Source organism: Topomyia yanbarensis, chromosome 1, assembly GCF_030247195.1.
Source record: "Topomyia yanbarensis strain Yona2022 chromosome 1, ASM3024719v1, whole genome shotgun sequence".
NCBI lineage: Eukaryota > Metazoa > Arthropoda > Insecta > Diptera > Culicidae > Topomyia > Topomyia yanbarensis.
In genome coordinates, this window is record NC_080670.1 from 16,902,800 (window position 1) to 16,926,444 (window position 23,645).

The 23,645-nt window shown below is 38.1% G+C and overlaps 1 protein-coding gene across 2 annotated transcripts; it reads left to right on the forward strand.

The window, feature by feature from the left end:
• The first annotated feature begins 1,802 nt into the window (after nucleotides 1–1,802).
• LOC131677019 (sodium-coupled monocarboxylate transporter 1-like) lies at nucleotides 1,803–22,859 on the forward strand. Of its 2 annotated transcripts, none has more exons than XM_058956517.1 (4): nucleotides 1,803–2,033; nucleotides 20,788–21,152; nucleotides 21,214–21,524; nucleotides 21,583–22,859. In XM_058956517.1, the coding sequence occupies exons 1-4, from the start codon at nucleotides 1,986–1,988 to the stop codon at nucleotides 22,704–22,706; spliced, it is 1,848 nt and encodes a 615-aa protein (XP_058812500.1). In that variant the 5' UTR covers nucleotides 1,803–1,985; the 3' UTR covers nucleotides 22,707–22,859. The 2 variants fall into 2 exon arrangements, with proteins under 2 accessions (XP_058812500.1, XP_058812501.1); XM_058956518.1 differs by lacking the exon at nucleotides 1,803–2,033 and adding an exon at nucleotides 11,468–11,912.
• Nucleotides 22,860–23,645: the final 786 nt, after the last annotated feature.

A 23,645-nucleotide genomic window follows, 5' to 3' on the forward strand; every position in this document is an offset into this window, starting at 1 on the left:
AAGTTTTTTTTCGGTACCCGAAGGATGCTGCATTACGCGATAAATGGGTTGAATTTTTCGAGTTCCGGCGTTCCCGTTGCTGGATTCTTTGCGGCTATGTAGCGCAAGTATTATTCAAACAAAAATCAGTAAATATGTATATAATAAGAAGAGAATACTGCAAAGAAAAACTCCGTTCCTCCTGCACGTTACGCAGTTATAGGAGCTTAAGAAAAACAAAAAAGCAAACTTTTGATGATGGATCTATTTCCCGCAGAAAACCATTCTTGACCCTATCGAACAACGGAAGCAAGAAGATAGATTAGATGCATAAAATATACCATGCGGTAGCTTTCGGACAAAAAATCATCTCTTCAGATCAATCAAAAGCAACACTGCCAGCAACGCAACCATCTGGAAAAAATCAGATAGAAGGTATTACCGACGATTCCGCCGGGAATCCTACCTTTGGATATAGGTTGGTTACCCTAATTGAACAGCATTATTCTTGTCAGGAAAGTTCAACTTACAATAGCGCCTATTTATAATTTGTTGTCTAATGTTTATCAACAAAAATAAAAAAAATAACATTACTATCCAAAAATATTGCACCAATGCAGTCAAATAATGATCGACTGGCTCAAAATGTTGACAGTAAGCTGGCTCAAGATGGCGTCTTCGCATATTTCTCCCTAGAGGATAACTAGTGGGTTCAAACACCATACAACCCCATAAAAATCAAAATACCATGAACATGGTCCGCGTCAAATTTCATAACCATTTTGACATCATAAAATGGTCTCAAAACCCATAAATACACCAGAATATGGTTTTAAATGGGATCTTCCGGACCATGGTGATGGTGTTTTCATAGGTTGAACTGATTCCAAACACAATCAAAACACCATGCAGTGGTGGTGAATTTAGACCATGACCATGGGGGCAATATAGGCTTTTCGTTTGCTCGGGATATAGGAGTCGTTTTATTCGATGTGATAAGTCCGAAATTCAAAAAAGATGGGTGCTTAGGACCTAACCGATGCTTTCATAAATGTATTGTAGAATTTCTGTACTCGGAATATTCCGGACTTCGAAAGAAAAGGTTCCGACCTAAAGAGAAATATAACACATAAATCAAAACTCGAAGAAAAATGTATTCCAGTAAGAATGCGGCCTAGTTCGAGTTAGTATACCAGCTCCAGTGACACAAGCGTTCTAATCAGAAACGATTGTGTCACTGGAGCCGGAATATTAACTAGAACCAACCAGAATTCCGGCTCATTTTGCGGCTGAGCTTCATGATACCTTTATAGGTATTTTAGTGTAACTCGCCCAATAAATAAACTGCAATCCCGCAGTTGCAATCAACCGTCATATAGAGTGAAATTGAGCCAGGGTTCGAGTAAGTTTTCGGCAGTAAGATTTAAAAGCATCGTTGAAGTCGATTTCCCATAATCACCATTGACCCCAGTGTACGGTTGTTGTTACGATTTCAATCTGTTTCTTTTTACTTTTTTATTCTAAGCTAGCGTTATTCACGTGTACCAGATTTATTAGCAGCTGTATGCATAATGGTTCCGGACCGGTCGGTGAAATTGAAAGTTTACAGCTCGATCCAGTCGGGAGCTGTAGTTCTGGCTGCAGAAAATTATACTTTCCGTAATAACTTATGCACAATGCGCCCGTCATTAAATGACGAATGCTATCAATTAGTTATCATTCGGTAGGGGATCATCACATTGTTCGTATGCCTGCATGTCCCCCTTTTGAATGGAGAGTTTTAGCAGTTTTACAATCAGGTACCTTACCTACTTTCAGTTGTGAAAAATGTTTCTCGCTAGAGAGTCGAAGTTGGATTTGGTGAAGCCATTGAGCGATACGAGGCAGTCTTATTAGCACCTTTTTGGTATTGAATATAGGGGCTGGTTTATAGCAGTTTGTGGTGACAGTACGACGTGTTGATTATTATCGAACGGGCTTCCGGATTTATGTAACGGTTCGAATAAATGCTGGATAACGGCTATTCTGTGTTCCAGTTGTGCAACGTATTCCTGGTAAGTGATGGGAAAATGTAATGGAATCCGAAACATTTTGAATAAGTGTAACTATGTATGGATCCATGATAGAGTGGATGTCATGTAATTTTGTTTAAATTACTCGTCTTGTATTTATTAACTCAACAACGGTTTCGTGACTTTTTCTATACGCGAACGGTTTTGTACATTCGTTCCCCAGAGCTAAAACCGCTTTAATATGCCTAATTTTTATTGAATTTATAATTAAATTGGATAGTTTTATTCAAAAAAAATCAAGCAAAGCAGCCTTTTCAAAAATATTCGTGTTTTGTAAATTTTATTATGCAATATTTCATTTTTTATAGAACAGGTCTTTAAAATACGTCAAAATCCCCTTTTTTTTCCTTAAGGTTCAAGTTACCTTTTTTAAGCATGTGTTAGAATTGAACGCTTGGTAGTATGCGTAAGAAAAATTGTGTTCAGCTTTGCCACCAGATTATCCATTTAAACCTTTTCAAAACTCTAAAAGAAGAATATCAGTCGATTTATTAGATCATCAGGATTCAATTCATGCAAAATACCTGCTGGAAAAACCATCGGCTTAGCTGGATGGTGCTTTTGAAAAAGTGACTGTGGTTTTTTCATTGCGCAGTTGTGTTGCGTACCCCCGCTCGGTGTGGTAGTGTGGCAAAAAATCACAGCCACTTTTTCAAAAGCACCATCCAGCTAAGCCGATGGTTTTTCCAGCAGGTATTTTGCATGAATTGAATCCTGATGATCTAATAAATCGACTGATATTCTTCTTTTAGAGTTTTGAAAAGGTTTAAATGGATAATCTGGTGGCAAAGCTGAACACAATTTTTCTTACGCATACTACCAAGCCTTGAGGTAACTTGAGCCTTAATGTTGCTATAACTTTGAAAGTTTCTAACCGATTTTGACAATCTATACGGTGTTGTAAAGACCTTTAATTGCCTTTTGATCATATAGTAAATAATTCAAAAACCGATAAAAAAGTGTATATATTCCGATGCTTGCTTGAACAACAAACGCCAATAAAAAACAGTAAATTCACAGCAAGATGCAGTAACGAAGTTAAAACAGGAAGGCGTCGAAGGGACAGGCCAGTACACTGTACGTTACAGAGCCTGGGCTACAGAAGATTAGGAATTGAGTGGTGCGTAGTACACATTATATACAAATAATATTCACGAATGTGTTTTGTCTCTTTTGTACTCAAAACCAGAAAGTATGGTAACGATCCAAGCGCCTTTTCTAGTTACTTTGCTATTGTAGCTTTATTATATCAAATAACAGATTCTATTCTTCAGTAATGTTGAAGCCTATACAATTTCAAGCAAGTTTCTCGCTTACTATGTATCGATATTTTGCTTATAAAAAAGATATAATGATTTTTTCGAATTATCTACACATGACAAAACACTAACGTAAACGGTTTTGTGGGGGTACATTTGTACCCCAGACAAACTTTAAGCGGGCACTGTTAGGTTGATTTAGTGAAACAAATAGGTTGCATCTTCTTTAATGGAAGTTCAATAATCAATTTACCTGATTACTTTAAATATTCATTATTTAGGATAGGATGATCGGGTCTAAAAAAGTTCCAAAGCACAACAAATTGAGAAGACGCATCCGATTTTGTTCATCATTTCTATAGTTATAGATATATATGATGCAGAAATTCCTCAAACTAATTCCGGTTCTAAAATGAAGAAAAACAAACGATTATAAAATAAAACGGCACGCATTCGAGATCACGTATTGTCAACATGTACAAGATTTTATACTTAAGGATTATTATTAGTACAAAACTATTTCTTTTATATTCTGTCATTTTTCATGGAGACATTGTCGCTATTGTGCTATCTTATGATAAAGGCCATCTTGGGGTAAACTGAGTTAAATATGCCATGTTACTTAATTTTAAAATTTCCACAACGTGGTGTTTTCAGAGTTTTCAATTTCTGCTGGGTTACTGAGATATAGCGGAACACGATTATGAAAAACGCGAAAAATGCTTAATTTTTGTATCATTTCCCGGAGTTGGATTGAAAAATAGAAAAAGGGATCAAGTCTCCTCAGTTTCCCCTACATTTCGGTTTACTTTCCAAAACAAACTGGATATCTCAAAAGGAAATTTGTTCAATAATTTTGAAAACAAGCCAACCAAGCGCAGAAAAAATGTTGGTGGGAAAAGTTTTGCTCCCAAGACAAGCACCTAGCTAATGATTATGGTAGATCTAATAGGAATTATGAATATCATAAGAGACATCTGGTGGTTTGCTATGAAGACTGGTGACTCTGTCCAAAATCTGGAGAGAACGCCACTTGCGGGTAAAGGTGGTACTTCCTATTGAGCTCTTGTCGGCCGGTCTCATTTGTTTTTGCCGACTTTGTTTATTATTGTCCACAACGTAGAAAAGTCTATAGTGATGCACACACACACATATACACTTTTACATTAAGAATACCACCTTCATACAATAGAGGTGCTGTAAATTTTGTCGCTTCTCGTTTGCATTGGGAAAGGAAAGAGATAAAAGTCTTCTCAATATGTAGTCTTCGCTTGCTATTGACTAATCCATGTGCAGTTGTGTTAGTGCGAGATTATATCGGGTGGAATTTTTGTCAAATGAGATTAAATTAGATGGCGAATTGTAAACATAGCGTTAATGTGTGTGGTCTATACACATTGCAACTGTGTTGGTGTCATAGAGTCAAATAGCGAGGGATTGCCCTTCCTATAATGATTCTCAGGGATAGACCGTTCCAACCAGAGATGCCAGGTACTTTTTTCAAATGTCTGCAATAATAATTTTAAAAGTCTGGGAAGAACAAAAAATGTCAGGAAAGCTAGTGTAACCAAAAGCCTTTATGTTCAAAAATCTGCAAATCTCTGCAACAAAACTAAAAAATCTGCAAATATCTGCAACCAAACTAGAAAATTGCAAATATCTGCGTCATCGAAAAAATCTGCAGCTTAAATTAAAAGTCTGCGAATTTGCAGACTTGTCTGCAAATCTGGCGTCCCTGGTTCCAACATCAAATTATGGTCTTGTCAAACTGCAAATGACGTGAAAACCCAAGATGATACCAGAGAAGGTATAGGCATATGTAAAGCGAGAGTTTTGTTTTTACAATTGGCAACATCTACATTGCGTAAATACTGCTTTACTTCCCATAAAAAAGAGTTTATTAAAATAGAAATTAATAAAAACAATGTTTTAAATGTATAGAAACTAGTGCTTTCAGCCTTTATGAGGTTCTCAAGGCGTTTGCCACCAATAATATTATTGTACACACATGAATACACCTTGTGCAAATTATCTTGAATCTGTTTTGCGTTTGTCAAATCTGCCACTCTTCTTCTTCTTATCCTGACACGCTCTTCTTCCCTTTGGGGCAGACCCTCGTCAAATAGAGTACTTGACAATCTGTAACTGTATTAGTGTGTTAAACGGTTTGTTTTCCTCCACCTGTCATAGATGGAGGAAAACAAATCGAAAATAACTTTTCGGTCGGATTATTTTCATGATGGAATATGACCAACCGGAATTGTACGTCCCCCGAATAAGTTTTACAGCGACATAGAACATTTCAACACTATTATAAATACTTTACGAGAGCTAATTCAAATGTTTAAATTGGCTGACAGTTTTATATGACAGCTGGAGGAAAACAAACCCCCAAGTAGTGTGGGTGAAATCGTTTGCATAGAACTCTATAAGTCAATAAGCTGCTATAGGCTTCAATGAGTACTTGATGCTAGGATTGTTGTCTGGTTTTTTGTTATCACTATAGTAAGTGCAACTCGATCAATCGAGGAATTTGCGCTTTTCATAACTGTGTTGTAACCAAGCAGAATTGAAATTTTTTTGAAAATTCCATTTTTTTAAATTTTTTTTTTACAATTCAGGAACATGGCTTATCTTATTCAGTTTATCCCAAAATGGTGTTTGTCTTAAGATAGCAAAACAGCAACGACATGTCCATCTTCCTCGAACTAAAATATTCGGGAAATTCTGGATAAACCATTACACTCAGGTTTTTTTACGCGGGGGATACAGGCCGCGTAAATGAAAACCGCGTAAATTTCAAAATCCGCGTAAATGAAGCTCACTTAAATTTAAGAATCCGCGATAAAGGGAACCTCGTTGATGGATACCGCGTAAATTCCAAAATCCGCGTAAATGAAAACCGCGTAAATTTCAAAAACCGCGTAAATGAAAACCGCGTAAATTTCAAAATCCGCGTAAATGAAAACCGGGTTAATTTCAAAATCCGCGTAAAAAACCGCGTAAAAAAATACCGCGCAAAAAAAACTTGAGTGTACTCGTAATCATGATAAAAGAGATTACAACTACTAGAGGAAGCAAAGCGCTACTGTCTCCATGTATTCACAAACCTAAACATGCGGTTTCGCTCTAGCATATTGTATCCCATTACTATGCTATGTGTGGGGTGGGGGTAAAAACCCAGGACAGGCGAGTAAAACCCCAGGACAGTCGAAAGAAGACTGCCTCCCCCTGTTACCTCTTAATGAATCTTCTCCCCAGTTTTTCGGTAGTAAAAAAAATATAGGAGTCTGGCAAGCAGAGCTTTCCAGACAGTGAGTCGTGAGAATTCGATCACTGAGCACTTTTTCAGATTTACGCACACGCAGTTTTTGCCACTCCACCATCAGTGAATTGAGTAAATGAGACGAAATATTTTGGCGATTTTTTATCACTAAATACACGCCATTGAAGCAAAGCAGAAATAACAACGGTTCCAAGTAGCTTGCCTGCGCTATTCTTGATGTAAAAACAAGTACGTGGTAATCTCCAACGACAACCATTTGCGAGCTAGGAGCAAAAAGGCTCTACGTTGATTCTAAATTTCTCCATGTTATCGATTGTTATATAAAAAATGGTGTAAATAATATCAGCTGCATTTCATTCTGCCTGTTATGTAGGTAGAATGCTAGACTCAGCAAGTTAGTCTCTATTCACCGCCCAGCTTGAAGCTATGTTTTCGTAGATTAGATACTAAATTTTCTCCAGAACTATCCGTTTACGATTGTCATCTATCAAAGTTATGTAATAAGCGCCTTACTCTCTGTAGCGCCAAGCTAGGACACTCCAAACCAATTTGAGATACACTGATAAATATTGGTTGGAACCGGATAGTAGAGATAAGAGTTCAATATGACAATTCCCTTACATTCTTGCAGTGAGCTTTCATTTGCCTATATAAAAAGGCTTCCTTCGTATCAGTTTATTTCAACGCTACCCGGCACCATTAGTCATTATCAGTAGCAGCAGGGGAGTGTGATTATGGCAAACAACTTCAATCAGCAATCATCAATCTCAAAGGTCTGATTATTGTTTACTTAAAATTTTGCATCAAATGGCTATAAATAAAAATGCGTTGATTTGTCCCTAAGCGTTCAAATTGCAAGAGTTGATGTGAAACTCGACCATCTGTCCATTTTCATCGTGGTCCAAAGAAATAAAATAAAATAAAATTAAAATAAAATAGAGTCCGGTCGTGTGAAGTCAATGGTTTAGGTTTTGTAGGTCCATGTAAAGCTTATGGGATAATTGCTAGTTTTATTGTTTTTGCCTCCGCAAGTCTGTGTATAAAATATCTGTAATCGAAACTATCAAGAAGAATTCCAATAATTCAATGACAGATGTTTCGAAAAAGCTGCATTTAAGCAAAACTTTTATGCAAGATGCAAAAACCGAAGGACTTTACATGTAATAAGTCTAAAATGCGTCGAATCGCGTTGAACGGCAGAATACATGGATCAGGCGAAAACGCATTATCTTGTCGTGGATGACGGGACTTATTTGAAAACGGATTTTCGGCAGCTTCTTGGGCTACTTTTCTGCACTGCTTGTCATAAGTTCGACGTCCCGGAACAAGTTAGAAAACTGAAGATGGCTAACGATCAGAAAATGCACGATTTGGCAGATAATTTGTTCGCGTGGAAAGTGGAGCACCTCGTCCGTGTCGGCCCGAACGGTTATTGGGCAGGAGTACTTGAAAGAATGCCTCCAAAAGTATCTACTTCCACTTCTCACGATAACCCTACGCTTTTCTGACCGAATTTAACCCCGTGCCATCACTCGAAGGATGTTCTGGGGTGGTACAAGGCTAAAGAGGTTAATTTCATGCTAAAAGATCTTAACCCCCCAAACGCGCAGGAAGTGCTGCCAATTGAGAAATACTGGGCCATCACGAAGCAGGCACTCCAGAATTGAAATCGGCATCAGAAATGAGGAAAAAATGAATTTTCACACAAAAACGAATTAGTGTAAATGTTATACAAGACTTTAAGAGGAAAGTACGTGCATTTGGATATGGTTATGAAATTAAATAAAAAGAACACGAAAAAAGTTTGAAAATGATCAACTGAATGGCTGAATTTTGACAAACCTTTTCATGTGATACTATTTGACTCCGTACATCCTTTAATGGGTGTCCCTCATCAAATTGCATATCGGAAAAGTCCTGTAGAAAATTACCTAGTGAACCGATCCTTTTCAAACTTTCAGACAATAAAATATAACCCATTAGTGAGCTTTTATTTCATTCAACTATAATACCATAACCGTACGCTCGCACCTTACGCTTAACTCCACTCATTAGGTTCTGTACGACATCTCGCCGCAGCTTCCTCTGTACGGAAACCCACTTGTTCTTCACGTCTTCCTTAGATTTGGTACGCAAGTGACCCCGTTGGCTTCGTACCACTCCAGGACAACATTTGAATAGTGGCATCAATCTAGATCTGGCCAGAAGATCGTGGGGCTGCCGTGTTGCTTCAACAGAGAAGCAGACGCTTCTGTAAACATTTCTTCAGATAGATCTTCCCGTTTGCAACCTCGGTAGTCACGAACGGCTCACTCCATTTGCAATATGAGCGCTCGCTTGCCAAATCATGTATTTATTGGCAAACTTTGAAAGTTTCTGCTTTCTTACTTCCTCCTGAACATGAAACCTGTGCTAAGCGGTGAAGAACAGTTGCTCCAGAAGTTGCCGGAAGTCCGCCTTGAGATAATGAGGCTTCGTCAGCATCTGGGTGTACAGTTACCGGACCCGTGAATTTCCCACCGTATTTTACCTTTCGTCACGATTTGGAGCCTTCTGCACATTGTACGTATGCAGTTCCACCCGGTTCGCGGCTTCAAATTTTCGGCCACATCCCTGACCGAAGCATTGGGATTCTGCTTAGACGCTTTCACTACACTCTTGTGATCCTGATCACTAATATAACACCGCGTTTCTCCTTACCAACTAGACGATTTAGAGTTGTTTTCCGATGTCTCGATGGGAGAGTTGAGGAATTTCCAGGTGCTTGCGCAAAATCAACTCGCGACGTTGCTTTTCGGGTGACGCCATCTTTTCCAATATTCGGAAAACTTACCGCGATAAAAATACACCCAGTCAAAAAGGGCAAGTTGCTGGCTAACGGGACCAGCAACTTGCCCTTTTTGACTATTCGCCAACTCGGATGCGCTGATTGCCCTTCAATTTGCCAGCAAATTGCTGGCAATTAGGGGGCTATTTCAAATGCAACATTTGGGCGATTTGCCCGCCGTCATTTTTTTGCCGCCCAACCCGCTCTTAAATTGCCCCCAAATCGCCCACGGAAGGCGCCATTGCCTAATATGAATATTAAAAATAATACTTATTTTCGGATTCATTATCTACTCACATATACTTACCAGTATACTAGGTAATCACCATAAGAAGAATCAAAGATGAAATTGGTATTGCACACCAAAACTTATCACAATCTGAGTAGGTCAGAGATTTTGTTCCACTATGTTTACACACGATTCCACAATTTCTCACATTCGTTGGCTAAATGAAGTGCACTAGACAAACAAAATACAAGCGAGAACACGCCAATTGTTTAAAAAAACTATTTTAAGCTTAAGCCAAACATGAACCGCCATGTTTGAAAAACGCAAAAACAACCAAGTCCTTTTCAGCCGCCAGAAAATTTGTCTAAGTGTTGAAATCGCCTTTAAATCGCATTCGCGAATTGCATTTGTTCCTAGGGGCAATTAGCGCAGGCGAGTTGAATTAAACGTCAAACTGTTTAAATCGCCTGACCATGTTCGTCCGCATTTTTTTTTGACAGGGCAGTATAGAGTTCTATGCAAATGATTTCACCCACTGAGAAGTCCAAAAAATTGTTTCAAAATCGTTCAACACGGGTCCAACGATGGACGTTCGTTGAACGGTTATTTGGACGATGTCCAAATTGGTCCAACGAACGTCCTTCATTGGACGATTTTGAAACCAACCGTTCTTAGAGGGCACTCACACTACTTGGGGGTTTGTTTACCTCCAGCTGTCATATGTAAAACTGTCAGTCAATTTAAGCGTTTGAAATCGCTTGCCTAAAGTATTTATAATGGTGTTTAAATGCTCTGTGTCAGTGTGAAACTTATTGTGGAGACTACAATACCTGATGGGTTCGATCCACCATGCAAATAATCCGACCGAAAAGCTTTTTTTTATTTGTTTTCCTCCAGCTATCAGAAATTATGACAGGTGGAGGAAAACAAATCGCTGAGCACACTAATACAGTTACAGATTATCAAGTACTCTATAAACAATACACTCCAAACTACTTCTACCCAAATGTTTTAGAGAAAATACCCAATAGGTTCTTTTCTACAGCGTTTTTTTCGATGATGCAATTTGACGTCGTACATCCAGAGGCTACTGTACTCCACACACCTTGTTCAAATAAATGATTTTTTCCGAAACCGCACAGCCTGCTGCTGACAATTTGTTTTGAGTGCTCATGATAGCTAAAGTAATTGAATTAGTGGTAAAAGGTTGATAGCAAGTGTTTTATTTTTTTATGGCGCATACGGTGCTTTCCCAGTAATGAGTATTCATTTGTGGTAGCCATAATTCAGGCGTAAACAATCCAACTAATTAGGTAGAAAGTTGATCAAAATAAGTGTTAGCATTTTTCAAGTTTCTTCCCAGAATTGGTAACCAATGGTTCTTGGTACTTACATACAAGTCGCTTGTCTGCCCGTGGGTATGTGCACAAATACTGGGAACAAGATATGTAGTCTATAGACTAGGAATCAAATAAATGTACCAACCAAGCTCTGTGAATACTGCCTTTTGCTCGTTCTACTAATGAGTTGCAAATTTCCTATCTTCTTGCTGACTTCTATGCTAAGCCCTACTATTCTCCGGCTATGTTCATCCAAGATACCGTGCGCGATAGCATACTGGATAATCTAGCGATCGAATCGCACCCAATCCACAACGCAACACGCCATTTCTCCTCCATCTGCAACTACTTAATCTTGGCGTTCGTAATTGACATCCCTAGCAGTTGGACGGCGATCGGTCAGCAGCCGAACGAGCCGTGCATATCTTCACCGCAATCCACGACACCTATATAGCACCGGGACGCTGTTTTAATTGCTTCAGTTCCTAGCAGAATTTTGTCGCGAAATACAGCTGTTTTCGCGTTCGAGTTCGAGAAGCGTTCGCTAGCTTTGTCGATGGTTTCCACGCCCCGCGGATTCGTAGCCGTTGGTTTGTTGGTCGGCTTGTTAACGATAAAGTACAGTAGTAGCATAGTAGCCACCAGTACGGACGGACGGACGGACGGGGGGCATTATTGTTTTAGATGGTAAACATTTCGCGTGGGGTCTCTCCGGTAGATGATACACATGTTTGAACACTATCAGTTATCATCAGTGCGCGTATCGTTGCTGGACGCGTGGGTGATCGGAAGTCGTTTTCCCGTTGCGGGGTTTACGCGCTAGTTCGTGGTGAAAGATTGTGGCTGTCGCGATTCGTGCAGACGGAAGCAAGTGATTCGGGGAAGAAAGGTGACGACAACCCGTGGTGACAAAAATGCTGGTAATTTGGATGCTACGAGACAGTTCGTACATATCTACGGAGTATGTTTATTGTCGTCTGCAACTTTGGGGGCATTCGCACTGACGAAGGTGTAGATCTGTTTAGCAAAGACTGCAGTTTTGTTTAGTAGGTTGTGAAAAGGCGACAGCTAAGATCGTAAGCAAAAACGGTTGGCAGTTAGTGGTAGGTGTCGTAGGAGCACGTGTATCTTATCACCTCAGTGCACCCAATAGGCGAACAATCCACAGAGTTAAGCCGAATGTGCGTACGCTTGTTGTAATGACAACCTTTGTCTAACAATCTGGCTGGATTGCCGTCGGCTGGTCTGTTATGGTGGAATGATGGTATTCACTTATCAATGAACCGAATGCCTGGCATGTTTCTGATGTTCGCTAAATCATTTTTATCGGTGACAATTGACAGTATGAGAGGCCTTGTGGTATTTTGGTTTCTCGTAATACCGCGCATTTGGTCATACCACGAATTTGTAGAAATGATGTCAGTTTACATTAGGTGTAGACACTTGTTCCGGTTCGGAGTAACGAACTGGTTTCTTCGACATAGGTGATTCGTTCAGAACAGTTTGTGTGTTTGGTAGTTTTAGCTGAGCTAGAAGAGATACAAATGAAGAAGTAATAACATTGAGGAGAAATCGTGTCTTATTTAGAAAAACGATTTCCAAGGAGTTTAACTATTTCTGTTAGTGGAAATGGTGAGTTTGTGTAACTGAATATATTATGCAATGGTTGGGTTCACTATCATCATACTTTACAGAACGGACGTTACTTCATGCCAATATGAAGGAAAATTACATACATAGAAAAGATATACCGTTATGTTGGTTAGTTCAGTAGAGATATGTTGCATAGAAATAAATATACGAAAAAACTGCGATGTAAAACGTGAAGAAAGAGGGTTGATATGTGAGTAGTGCACTATAGTGGCTTAATTTTAACAGAAACGATGTTTTCTACTATAACTTTTTGTATTCTATTGATATGAACTCGAAATCTAACGAATAACTAAACAATTGTTGCATAGTATTTGCGTTTAGTCCCCGAGCCAGAAAAAAATTTTACTTGGTTGTCAGTTATTGGTAGTTTAAGTGAAAAACGTGGTGTCTCACATCTATAGGAACATGATTTAAAGCTTAATCAATGATGGTTGTCGAAATTTGGAAACACTGGTGCGTTTTGTTCGTTTGTTCCGGCAGTTTAAGTGAAAAAAATAGTGCCGTACATTTATTTGTTCACTAACAAAAAATACAGTTTTTCTTTAAAAAAAATCTTTATTCAAGTAATTATCAAGAAATAAGCAACACTACATTTAGTAGCCAATCGAATTTCCATCATTTTTGAATATAGGTTTCATTCGCTTCGAAATTCAATCATTATGATTTTAAATATTTATGGCTCTGAACATGTTCTAAAATTAGTATTCTAGGACAAGCTCGGAGCAAGAAATATAAAAAAAATGCCAAAGCAAATGATTCTTCTATTTAGAAATTATGGGAATTCGATTGACTAATAAATGTAGTTTTGATTATCACTGGAGTTACTTCAATAATTTATTCTTTGGGAAAAATTATATTTGTTGAACTTATAAATGTAGAACACAACATAAATTTTTTCACTCTAACTAATAAAATGAATGGTGCGTGGCTTCGAAATTTCGAGAAACATCGTTGATTAAGTTTTTAAAATAAACCCTGAACTATTGATGCAGTTTCTTTGAATAGAGAAAAAAGTTACCCTGAAAGAGTAGGGTAAACGTATAAATGTGGCACACACTGTATGATTCTCGAGTGAATTGGTATATGTCAAATCTATCGATCCATTTCAGGACTTGATTGGTTATTATTGTTTCGATCGTGAAATCATCATCGTGTCTTCTATTATTTTTTAAATATTCGAAATATTGCAAAACTATTAGTTTGAATAGGGATATACGAACTTAAAGGGCGAACACGAAATTATTGCGACAACGAAAATGTCATGCCAATTTTCTTATAATGTTTAACATCAAACCATAATTTTAGGGTAGTTTTATACATATATTTACTTCAAAAATCAAAAGAAAAGTTTATCGATGGAGCCTTGAGTGTAAAATTGAACGCATTTTCGCTTGATGCCCTCCATTTTTTTTCCATTTTCTTACCATGTCCTTCTCGTCTTTGACTGTCTTCTTGCTCTTCCGAAGTTCCCGCTTTATCACTGCCCAGTACTGCTCCACCGGGCGCAGCTCCGGACAGTTTGGCGGATTCATGTCCTTTGGAACAAAATGGACAGAATTGGCCTCATACCACTCCAGGACACTTTTAGAATAGTGGCATGATGCCAAATCTGGCCAAAATAGCGGAGCTTCGTTGTGCTGCTGCAAGAACGGCACTCAGATTTGTAGATCTCGCCATTTACTGTGCCCTTTGTCACGAAAGGCTCACTCCTCAGTCCGCAAGAGCAGATGGCCTGCCAAATGAGATATTTGGAGGCGAACTTCGACATTTTCTTCTTCGTAAATTTGTCGTCCACATAGAACTTGCTCTTGCCGGTGAAAAACTCCAACCCCGGAATTTGCTTAAAATCGGCTTTTATATACGTTTCGTCGTCCATCACACAGCAGCCATATTTTGTCAACATCTTCTCGTAGAGCTTCCGTGCCCGAGTTCTAGCCGTCGATTGTTGCCGCTCATCGCGGTTTGGGAAGTTCTGTACCTTGTATGTATGTATGTAGTCCAGCTCTCTTCTTTGCATTCTGGACGTAGCTCTGTGACATGCCGATCTTTTTAGCCAAATCATGGCTTGAGACGTTGGGATTTGCTTTAATCTCCTGCTTCACCTTTCCCTCCGTCTTTTTGTTCTTCGGTCCCGGTTTTCTTCCAGCTCCTTTGCCGTGGACCAACGTCAACCGCTGCTGGAAACGCTTCAACACTCTGGAGACGGTTGAATGGTGAATGTTCCACATTTTTCCCAACTGCCGGTGCGACAGGTCAGGAAATTCCAGGTGTTTGGAAAGAATTTGTTCTCTCGACTCGCGTTGGTTCACCTCCATTTTCGGTGAATCGAAAAACACGACTTCGAGTTTGACAGCATGTAAACAATACACATCAATGAGAAAGTGTGCAAAATTTGGTTGATTTTTACCCAATGGTAAAAAAGTTATGCCCTGTTGAATGTGTCGCAATAATTTCGTGTTCGCCCTTTACCGTATGCATGGTAAAGAAAGGTGGGGCAGGTTTCGCTTTCTTGGTAAAATGTATCTGACGCTCAATTTTGAAAATGGAATTTTGCATTTTGCAAACGCATTTTCTGATATGCACGGAGAGTGCCAAAGAATATTGACGGAAATTTTTTAAGATTTTCCTCAAGGAAACCACCATGTACTACTCGTATCTGTTTCATTCATCGATGATATTGATTCAATAAGTTACAATATACTAAATAAACCCCTTAAAACTTCCTAACGATTTACAAAAACAAGTATTTACGCGAAAAGTTGTATACACGGATAAAAATCCGCTCATAAGTTCATGAAAACATGATCACGATTTCGTGAACTGATGTATTTACGAAAACTGTGACCAAGTTCCTGAAATTATGAATAATAAACCTCGTATTCATGAAACTATTTGTGTTTCCAAAATACTAGTTTGCGTCGAATATACAGGGTGTTTGGTTCATGATTAAGAATCTCTCGAGGGGTGATTGACTGTCATATTTGGAGAAAAAAAGTCGTTCTACACATACCATCAAATCTCAACCGTTACAGAGTTATTGAACTTTTTGGGTGAATTTTTAAAATACATCTAACTCAAAAAATATACCTCGTATTTTAAATCTTTAAGTTCCGTTGGAAAGGTGAGAAAATTTTCTATTGAATGGTGTTCTTAAAGCTTTGAGTTAATTAGTTTTAATTACCTTTTAGTTGTAAAGTAGTTAAAAGTTGATGTTTTTGATGAGGTTTTTGTTAATTTTCTCAAAATAATGAATTATGCTTATAGCAATATCTATTATCCAAAAGTTGGGTTTGAGGACGATTTATATTTTGTTTTTCAACATGATATTCCTATCTCTTTTCGTTTCCTTGTAATTTCACTTCTAAACTTTTCCTGTAATCGACCTGCAAGTGCTTAAAAGACTTTAATCTAAAAATATGCTTTATATCATTATAACCAGGGCTTTATTGGAAAGTTGAGAAAATTTTCTTTCGATGTATGTGCAGATATCTTTCAGTTAAGTGTACTAAATGGCTTTGTACTAGTAAAATAACTCAAAATTAGCGTTTTTTGGAGAGATTTGTAATTATTCTAATTATTAATCAACTAAATTTATCGTCACTTTTGTTCATTTGGTGCCCCTTAATATTCTCTACAACTTGTTATTGGACACTTTAGCCCTATCGCTTTTCATTTCGCTGTAATTTAATGGTTATGACCTCATCACAAATGAAGTGGATTCGAAATCGTTGTTTTTGCATATGAAACGAGGTGATAAAAACGAAACTAAACGAGATAATTGAATGGAGTCAAAGAAAGAATTGCAGAGCTTACTGAGATGCATTAATTCCACGATAATAATGGTGCTGTTTATTATTTACTATTTTAGGAAAATAACGAAAATGCTAATAATAACACTAACTTTAACAATATATACGCGAACGGAGGTCTTAGTGGAATGTACGTAATGTTTCAAAGATTTTCTTCCATTTAATTCCACTATGTCTCAAACATAAACACAACATAAACATAGTGGAATTAAATGGAAGAAAATCTTTGAAACATTACTAACTTTAAACTAATTAACTTCTGAAAGAATACTAAATTCACTTAACTGAAAGGTATTAATACATTTTTCTCTGCAAAATTTTCCTGGCTTTCGAATAAAGATAAGAAAAGGTACAATAAGTGCCATACTTTTCAAGAGGAGCTAGTATAAGTGAATATGAGATAAAAATATCCAAGTTTAATAGCCCAAACACATGAAAACAAGAAAAGATAAGTATATCATGTCAAAGAACAAATTATGCAACTCTTCAAGACTAAAAATTTGAATTATTAAAATGGTGATGTTAACTATTAAGGTTTACGCGAAATGAACAAAAAATCGATCAAAATTGCTAAATTTTAAATAAATTACTGTGAAAACGTTACTTAACCTCATTAGCTGAAACATTTGAGGACATTTTTCAATGGGAAATTTTCTCACCTATCCAATGGATCTGAAATATTTGAAATACAAAGTATATTTTTTGAGTTAGAGCTATTTTAAGACAACTAAGTTTTTAACCCAAAAAAATTAAATAACTTAGTAACGGTTGATTTTTTTCTCCAAATATGACAGTTAATCATCTCTCGAGAGGTTCTTAATCATGAACCAAACACCCTGTATACATGTCATTACATTCGAATGTTTGGTAGGGTTACTGTGGTTGTTCCCTGGACACGTTAAGTTTTTGCTGTGATCCTTGTTCACAATTTGGGAATACACAGCCGACAGTTAAACGATGTTCATGATTGCAGGAGCTTATTCGCGTTTTTGTGATTTCTCATCAAGTTACCATTCATCAGTTTCCTACTGGATTTTTCTGTCAGAGTAGCGTGATTTATGTTCATGATTGTAGTATCTCAGTCACGATTTTCGTAATTTCTTTTTCGTGGTATTTTAGTCATGAGTAGAGGTATTCATGCTCATGATTTCAGGATACTAGCCACGATTTTTGTGCGAATAATGTGATTTTTTTTCCTGATTTCAGGATTTTTCTCACGATTTTCAGACTTTCTATTCATGTTATCGTGATATTCTAGTCACGAGTATAGTGGTTTAGGTTCATGAATTCAGGATTTTAGCTACGATTTTCGATATTTTAATCACGAGTAATGTGTTTTATATTCATGATTTCCGGATCTTAGTCGCGATTTTTGTAATTTTTGTTACGTTATCTTTTTATTTTATGATACCCTGAAATCATGAAAAGAAATTACTATATGTTCATGATTTCAGGATATTAGTCACGATTTTTGATATTTTTGTCACGAATAGTATGATTTATGTTCTTGATTTTGGGCTCTTAGTCACGATTTTCGTAATTTATTTGCACGTTATCACGATATTTTATTCTAGAGCTTACTTTCGAATTTAACACGTGGAGTGAATTGACTGATGTTCATGACATCAGCAATTTTATTATGATATTCGTAATTTTTTTTTCGCTGAATAATATTATTATGAACGAATGGTCTGACCTGACTATTGTACTAGGAGTCATGAACAAGTTCATGAATACATGAAAAATATTTTATGATTTCGCGGACTATTTCGCGAACTATTTCACGACCACGAATGGTAACTAGAAATCATGTCCCAGTTCACGAATTCATGAAGGATATTGTATGATTTCATGAAATATTTCCTGAAAGCTAATAGTAAATCGTGATTCATTAACCTGTTCGCGAATACATGAATAATATATCATGATTTCGTAAACTATTTCGCTGCCACGAATAGTAAGTCGGAGCAGCAGCATGCGTATTGATGATGACTTATTATATTGATGGTGCGAGGGTGTCGCGAAAATATTGATTCCAGAGCGTTTAAATGACATAGAGAAACAGAATAATACAGCTGGCGTGAAATTTAGTTTGAGCATCACTGTCCCTCAAAATAAACCAATCTGTTACTTTGCTAACATAAGATAATTCTCATGCGCCGCATTTGGCAAAATGTGACTACACATTTAGAGCTTATTAAAATTGGGAAGGTTATTTAGGCAATAAGAAGCACTGCGGACTGTGGGACTTATCAACGCTACAGATTGTATATTTTTATTAACTAAAAAGAACTCATTCTTGGTTTCGATTGTTCTAGGGTTAGTTTTAGGTTAATTAAAAAATTACGTTTTACCAGCATTATTGCAGATATACTAAACTGGTCTTCGTGTACAGTCTTCCAAACGGATGTTCCTTGCACCAGCTTTAAACATCTGACTTTGAATGTCAATACAGAAAAAGTGAACTTAAATTCATCCACAATATTTTAGTATTCGGTTGGTGTGCCATATGCCAGATATTGACTGGAATCGATTTTTCCGTGTTGCTTTCGAAAGATTTTCTAAAAATCAGTTTTGCCCAGGTTTTCGTTTAATTAATAGAAGTTATACTCACTTCGTAATTTAATAAAAAAATTTGAACATTTTTCCGACAGATTGGTGCGAAAATTGTAATTCCGTTTACTATAATGACATTTGTTAACGTTAACAAACTATCGCTTCTGTTTTTTTTCGAAACTTTGAACAGGGTTTATTGAATGGTTAGTCATAGTCACAAAAATATTTTAAGTACATAAAATATGTTTGCACTTAACAATTTTGGTTCAGTTGGGCATGGAATTTCACTTTCCGGCTAACCTCAAAAGACGCAAGAGCATCAACCACTCTAGCTGTGGAGGATAAGCCATACGTTCATTACTCTCTACCAGCAGTTTACAGTGAAAGCTAGATAAGTTGGCAGGATAGCGGCTGCGCCTGGAAAGTTCACTACGATATCTTCCGGAATTCTTCGCTGGGAACACGAGCCATCCCGCTAAGCAGCAGCATCGGATAAGTAAAGAGTAAGATGGTTTTGTGATAATTACAACTTAAGCAAATAACGAATTATATTTTTCTACAGTTCCAAAGCTGTAATAAAGTTGATTTGTTTTTCATTTTCGGACGATATATAAAATTTATAATAGATGCATCTTGACCAATTTGAAATGCATGGTCAGTTGGGCAAAAAATCGGATCTGTAGTTGTGGAAAAAGTCCTACGAACACCCTTTAAATATATTTAAGGGATTAAGTAAAATTAGTACTAAAACATAAAACATTAGGTATTCCAGTCGTTGTTTAAAAGTGAGTTTCTATTGTACTCTGAAGATTTTCAATTTCTTTTTTGACGCAGTGAGAGTACGGTATATTACGCAGTGTAGCTATTCGAGTTTCTGTAAAACATAGTGTCGATTTTAACCCATTCATGCCCATGTTGTTTGTGGACAACAACGTTTTTAAACAGCTATAACTTTTGATTGAAGACAGATTTGCTCACAAAAACAAGTAAGGCTAATCAACCTGACTATTGCCTTTCATTTGAGTACTAACAGTTAAAAGGATCAGCTCTAGAACTGAAGTTATTGCAATTAGTCAGATTGAATTCCAATGAAACAGTGCTGCCAGGGACAGTTTACGTTGACGACGAAAAATGATTTTTTCATATATCTTCGTTATTGTTTAATATTATTGAAAACTGATAAAACTTATCAATTTAGAGTGCCCTTGGCTACGTTTTCCACGTAAGTGGACTATTGTAAATATTCTAGGAGAATTGTATTGAGCATTGAAAGGTAAAAATTGAACAGCTTCTAGCACTGCGAGAGAAGCACTAATCTTTATGAAAAAGGGCTTTTCGTGTTTCGTGACCCCACCGTTTTCAATGAAAAATAGTTTTGGAATCCTACGTGCACCAGAAAAAAGTTGGGCATGAAAGGGTTAACTCCCTGCTGTGCGTTTCAACCTATCAGTTGTTGAGGTTAGGAATTATTTGTGAGACAACCTCGCTATTGTATCAGTTATTGATTGAATTGTACGCTCTGGGCTCCCATTGAGCCAGAGTGACGAATTTCAGATGTTTTTTTATTCTTTCTAAATTTCCACTGTCAATCCATCATCTAACATCCGGTGATAGAGAGTTGTAGAGCTCTGAATCTTTTAGTTCGATCCAGACGTCCATTGATGATGGCAATAATCTCCGATTGTTGTGGATGCCTTTCGACTGATGCAGACAATAAGCATGCTGAAACTGTCTTCGACTTTTTTTTTGTTTGATTTCATTTTTATTTCCATTTCAGCAACGGCAGCTAGATGAGCCAGCGGTCGACAACCTTTGGAACTATCTGGTGTTTGTGGCGTTCGTAGTAATCTCGGCGTTGATCCCGATCCGGAAGCGACTATGCAGCCGAAAGGTGAAAACCAAAGAGGACTACGTATTCGGGGCGGGTCACATTTCCATGCTGGCGATGATGCTTTCCATAACACGTGGGACACTGGGTGTCATTTCGGTGCTTGGATACCCGAGCGAGTTTTTCTACCGAGGATCCGCGATGTGGGAGACGCTGTACGGGATGATCACGGCGTATCCGATCGTCTGCTTGGTCTTTATTCCGGTGTACTTTGATCTGGGGATAACCTCGGTGTACCAGTACTTAGAGTTAAGGTTTGAATTTCAAAAATAGTCAATCACTATATCTTTGTTTAAAGTTTTTAATTCCTTCTAGGTTCAATAGTCGACTTGTTCGATGTCTCGCCTCGGGAACGTACATCATTCGTTCACTGCTCAGTCTGGGGATCACAATTTATACCCCGACGGTTGCGCTGAACACCATCATCGGCGTGCCTTATTGGGTTTCTCTTCTGTGCATTACCTTTATCAGTATTTTCTTCAACGCTCTCGGTGGCATGAAGGCCGCAGTTGCAGCGGACGTAATCCAAAGCCTCAGTATGACTGCGATGTTGGTCGGCATTGTGATATACTGTACCATTGAGAGCGGCGGAGTTGTACGAGTATTTGAAATCGGCGAAGCAAATGGTGAGTGCTTTGACTGATGGTCGAATATGCCTTCTAACCCATCTTCCACTTTTTGCAGGACGAATGAACTTCTTCAACTTCGCAGCAGATCTGCATTTGAGGGTGACGACGACATCTGCGTGGTTGGGCGAGTTGTTCATGTCACTGAGCTTGTTGGGCTGTCAGCAAAACTTCGTCCAGCGATATTTAAGTATGCCAACGTTGTGCAAGATCAGGAGAACGATGTTGGTAAATGTTCCACTAGTGGCGATCCTTTTTACCCTTCCTTGGCTCGTCGGAATGGGAATCTTCGCGCTATACCATAACTGTGATCCGTTGAAGGCCGGATTGATAGAAAAGATGGACCAAATTTTACCCTATTTTGTTGTGGACTTTTTCGCCAATGTGCCAGGAGTATGGGGCCTCTTCGTTGGCACTCTTTTCAATGGAGCATTGACTTTCAACATATCCAGCCTGAACTCTCTCGCAACCGTGACATGGGAGGATTTTCTGTCACTGCTTCCTAGTATGAAAAAGAAAACTGATAGCTATCAATTAACTGTGATAAAGATTGTTGGATCTACTTATGCCATTGTGATAATGGGTGTTGGTTTTCTGGTGGGACTACTTTCGGGAGTAATTGAATCTTCAGTGCTGGTACTTTCGGCAACTTCCGGACCTCTGCTTGGGGTTTTCATCCTAGCGATGTTTGTGCCGTTTGCAAACTGGAAGGGAGCAGCCTTGGGAATGATCGTTTCTCACGCTGTGACGATGTGGATCGTTACAGGTCGCTTGTTGTATGTGGAGATCAATGATTCTCTACTGCCAACTTCAACCGAAGGTTGTACCTTTCAATGGCAATCGGGTTTGAATCATACATCACACCTGTTAGCTGAAATCAGAAAAATATCCACGGTGCAGGAACAATCCGTCCTATATCGGATATATTCCATCTCCTACATGTACTACGGGGTATTCGGTACTATTTTGACAGTATCCGTAGGAATAGTGTTTAGTTTGGCAACCTGGAGTAAATTGGACGCTTATAACACTAAGATGCTGCATCCGGCTGTTCGGTGGATTCATTCCCGGTCGCCATTCGGAGGTAAGCGATTCGGGTCCTTTGATTTGAATAAGAATGAAAAGCGCAGAACGACACCGGCAGAGGGTGTGATATCTGAGAAACATTTTGCGAATAGTTGACGTATTCTTTTAGTTAGATGGTATGACAAAGTTAATTCACATGTATAATTTGTGTATATAGGTATAGCTTAATCTAGTTTGAATAAATAGAGTCAGTAATTATGAGTGGAATTTTAAAGAACAATAAAATATACGTTTAAGTATTGGAACTTATGGCATTGAGTTTCATTTTAGTTTATGCATTTATAAGTAGGATAACAACAATTTTGGACCCATGGAGGAAGTAACTTATAGTTTACGTCGAAAAATTATTATCTGCTTATGTTTTTTTTGCGACATATGACAGGTGTTCAATAAAAAATGAGAATGATTTCAATACCTTTCTGTAATTAAAGTAAAAAGCGTAAATTTTTTTTCTCTCCAAGAGAATTGCTCTCTAAACTCTCTAGAAATGAGTTTCATGTTTATTTTCGCTCGGGTGCTATCAGTACAATCGAAGATGGCGTCGAAACAGCAAGCACTTCGCGAGTGTGTTGTACGGTTTCACGAAACGCATGGTCATCGTGGAAAAACTTTACGGTAGACCACTTTCGAGACGAAAACGTGCCCGTGAGTACCGTTTTATCGGATCCTGGCATCCCTGAGCGTGGAGCGGAAGGTCGGTAGCGGCCGTCCGGCGAAGATAATGACGAAGAAGAAAAAGGAAGCGATGAAAGCTATTCGACAACAAGGACGGAACGAGTTTGCGTGTCGAAAATATCACTGCTCCCATACCTTGATTCACCGAACCCTCAAGATAGAGGACCCACATTCTTTGATATGACAGCTACTATTCCAGCGACAAATCGGCAAAAAAGTTATGCTTTACATCGCCATATCGGACAGAGGGATTTCAAAGCCATGGTTTATGCCAAGCGGTCATCAATCAACAAGTGTATCAGGAGGAGTGTTTTGAGAAAATTCTTCTGCAGTTCTTAAAGGAGCATCATGCGGATAGGA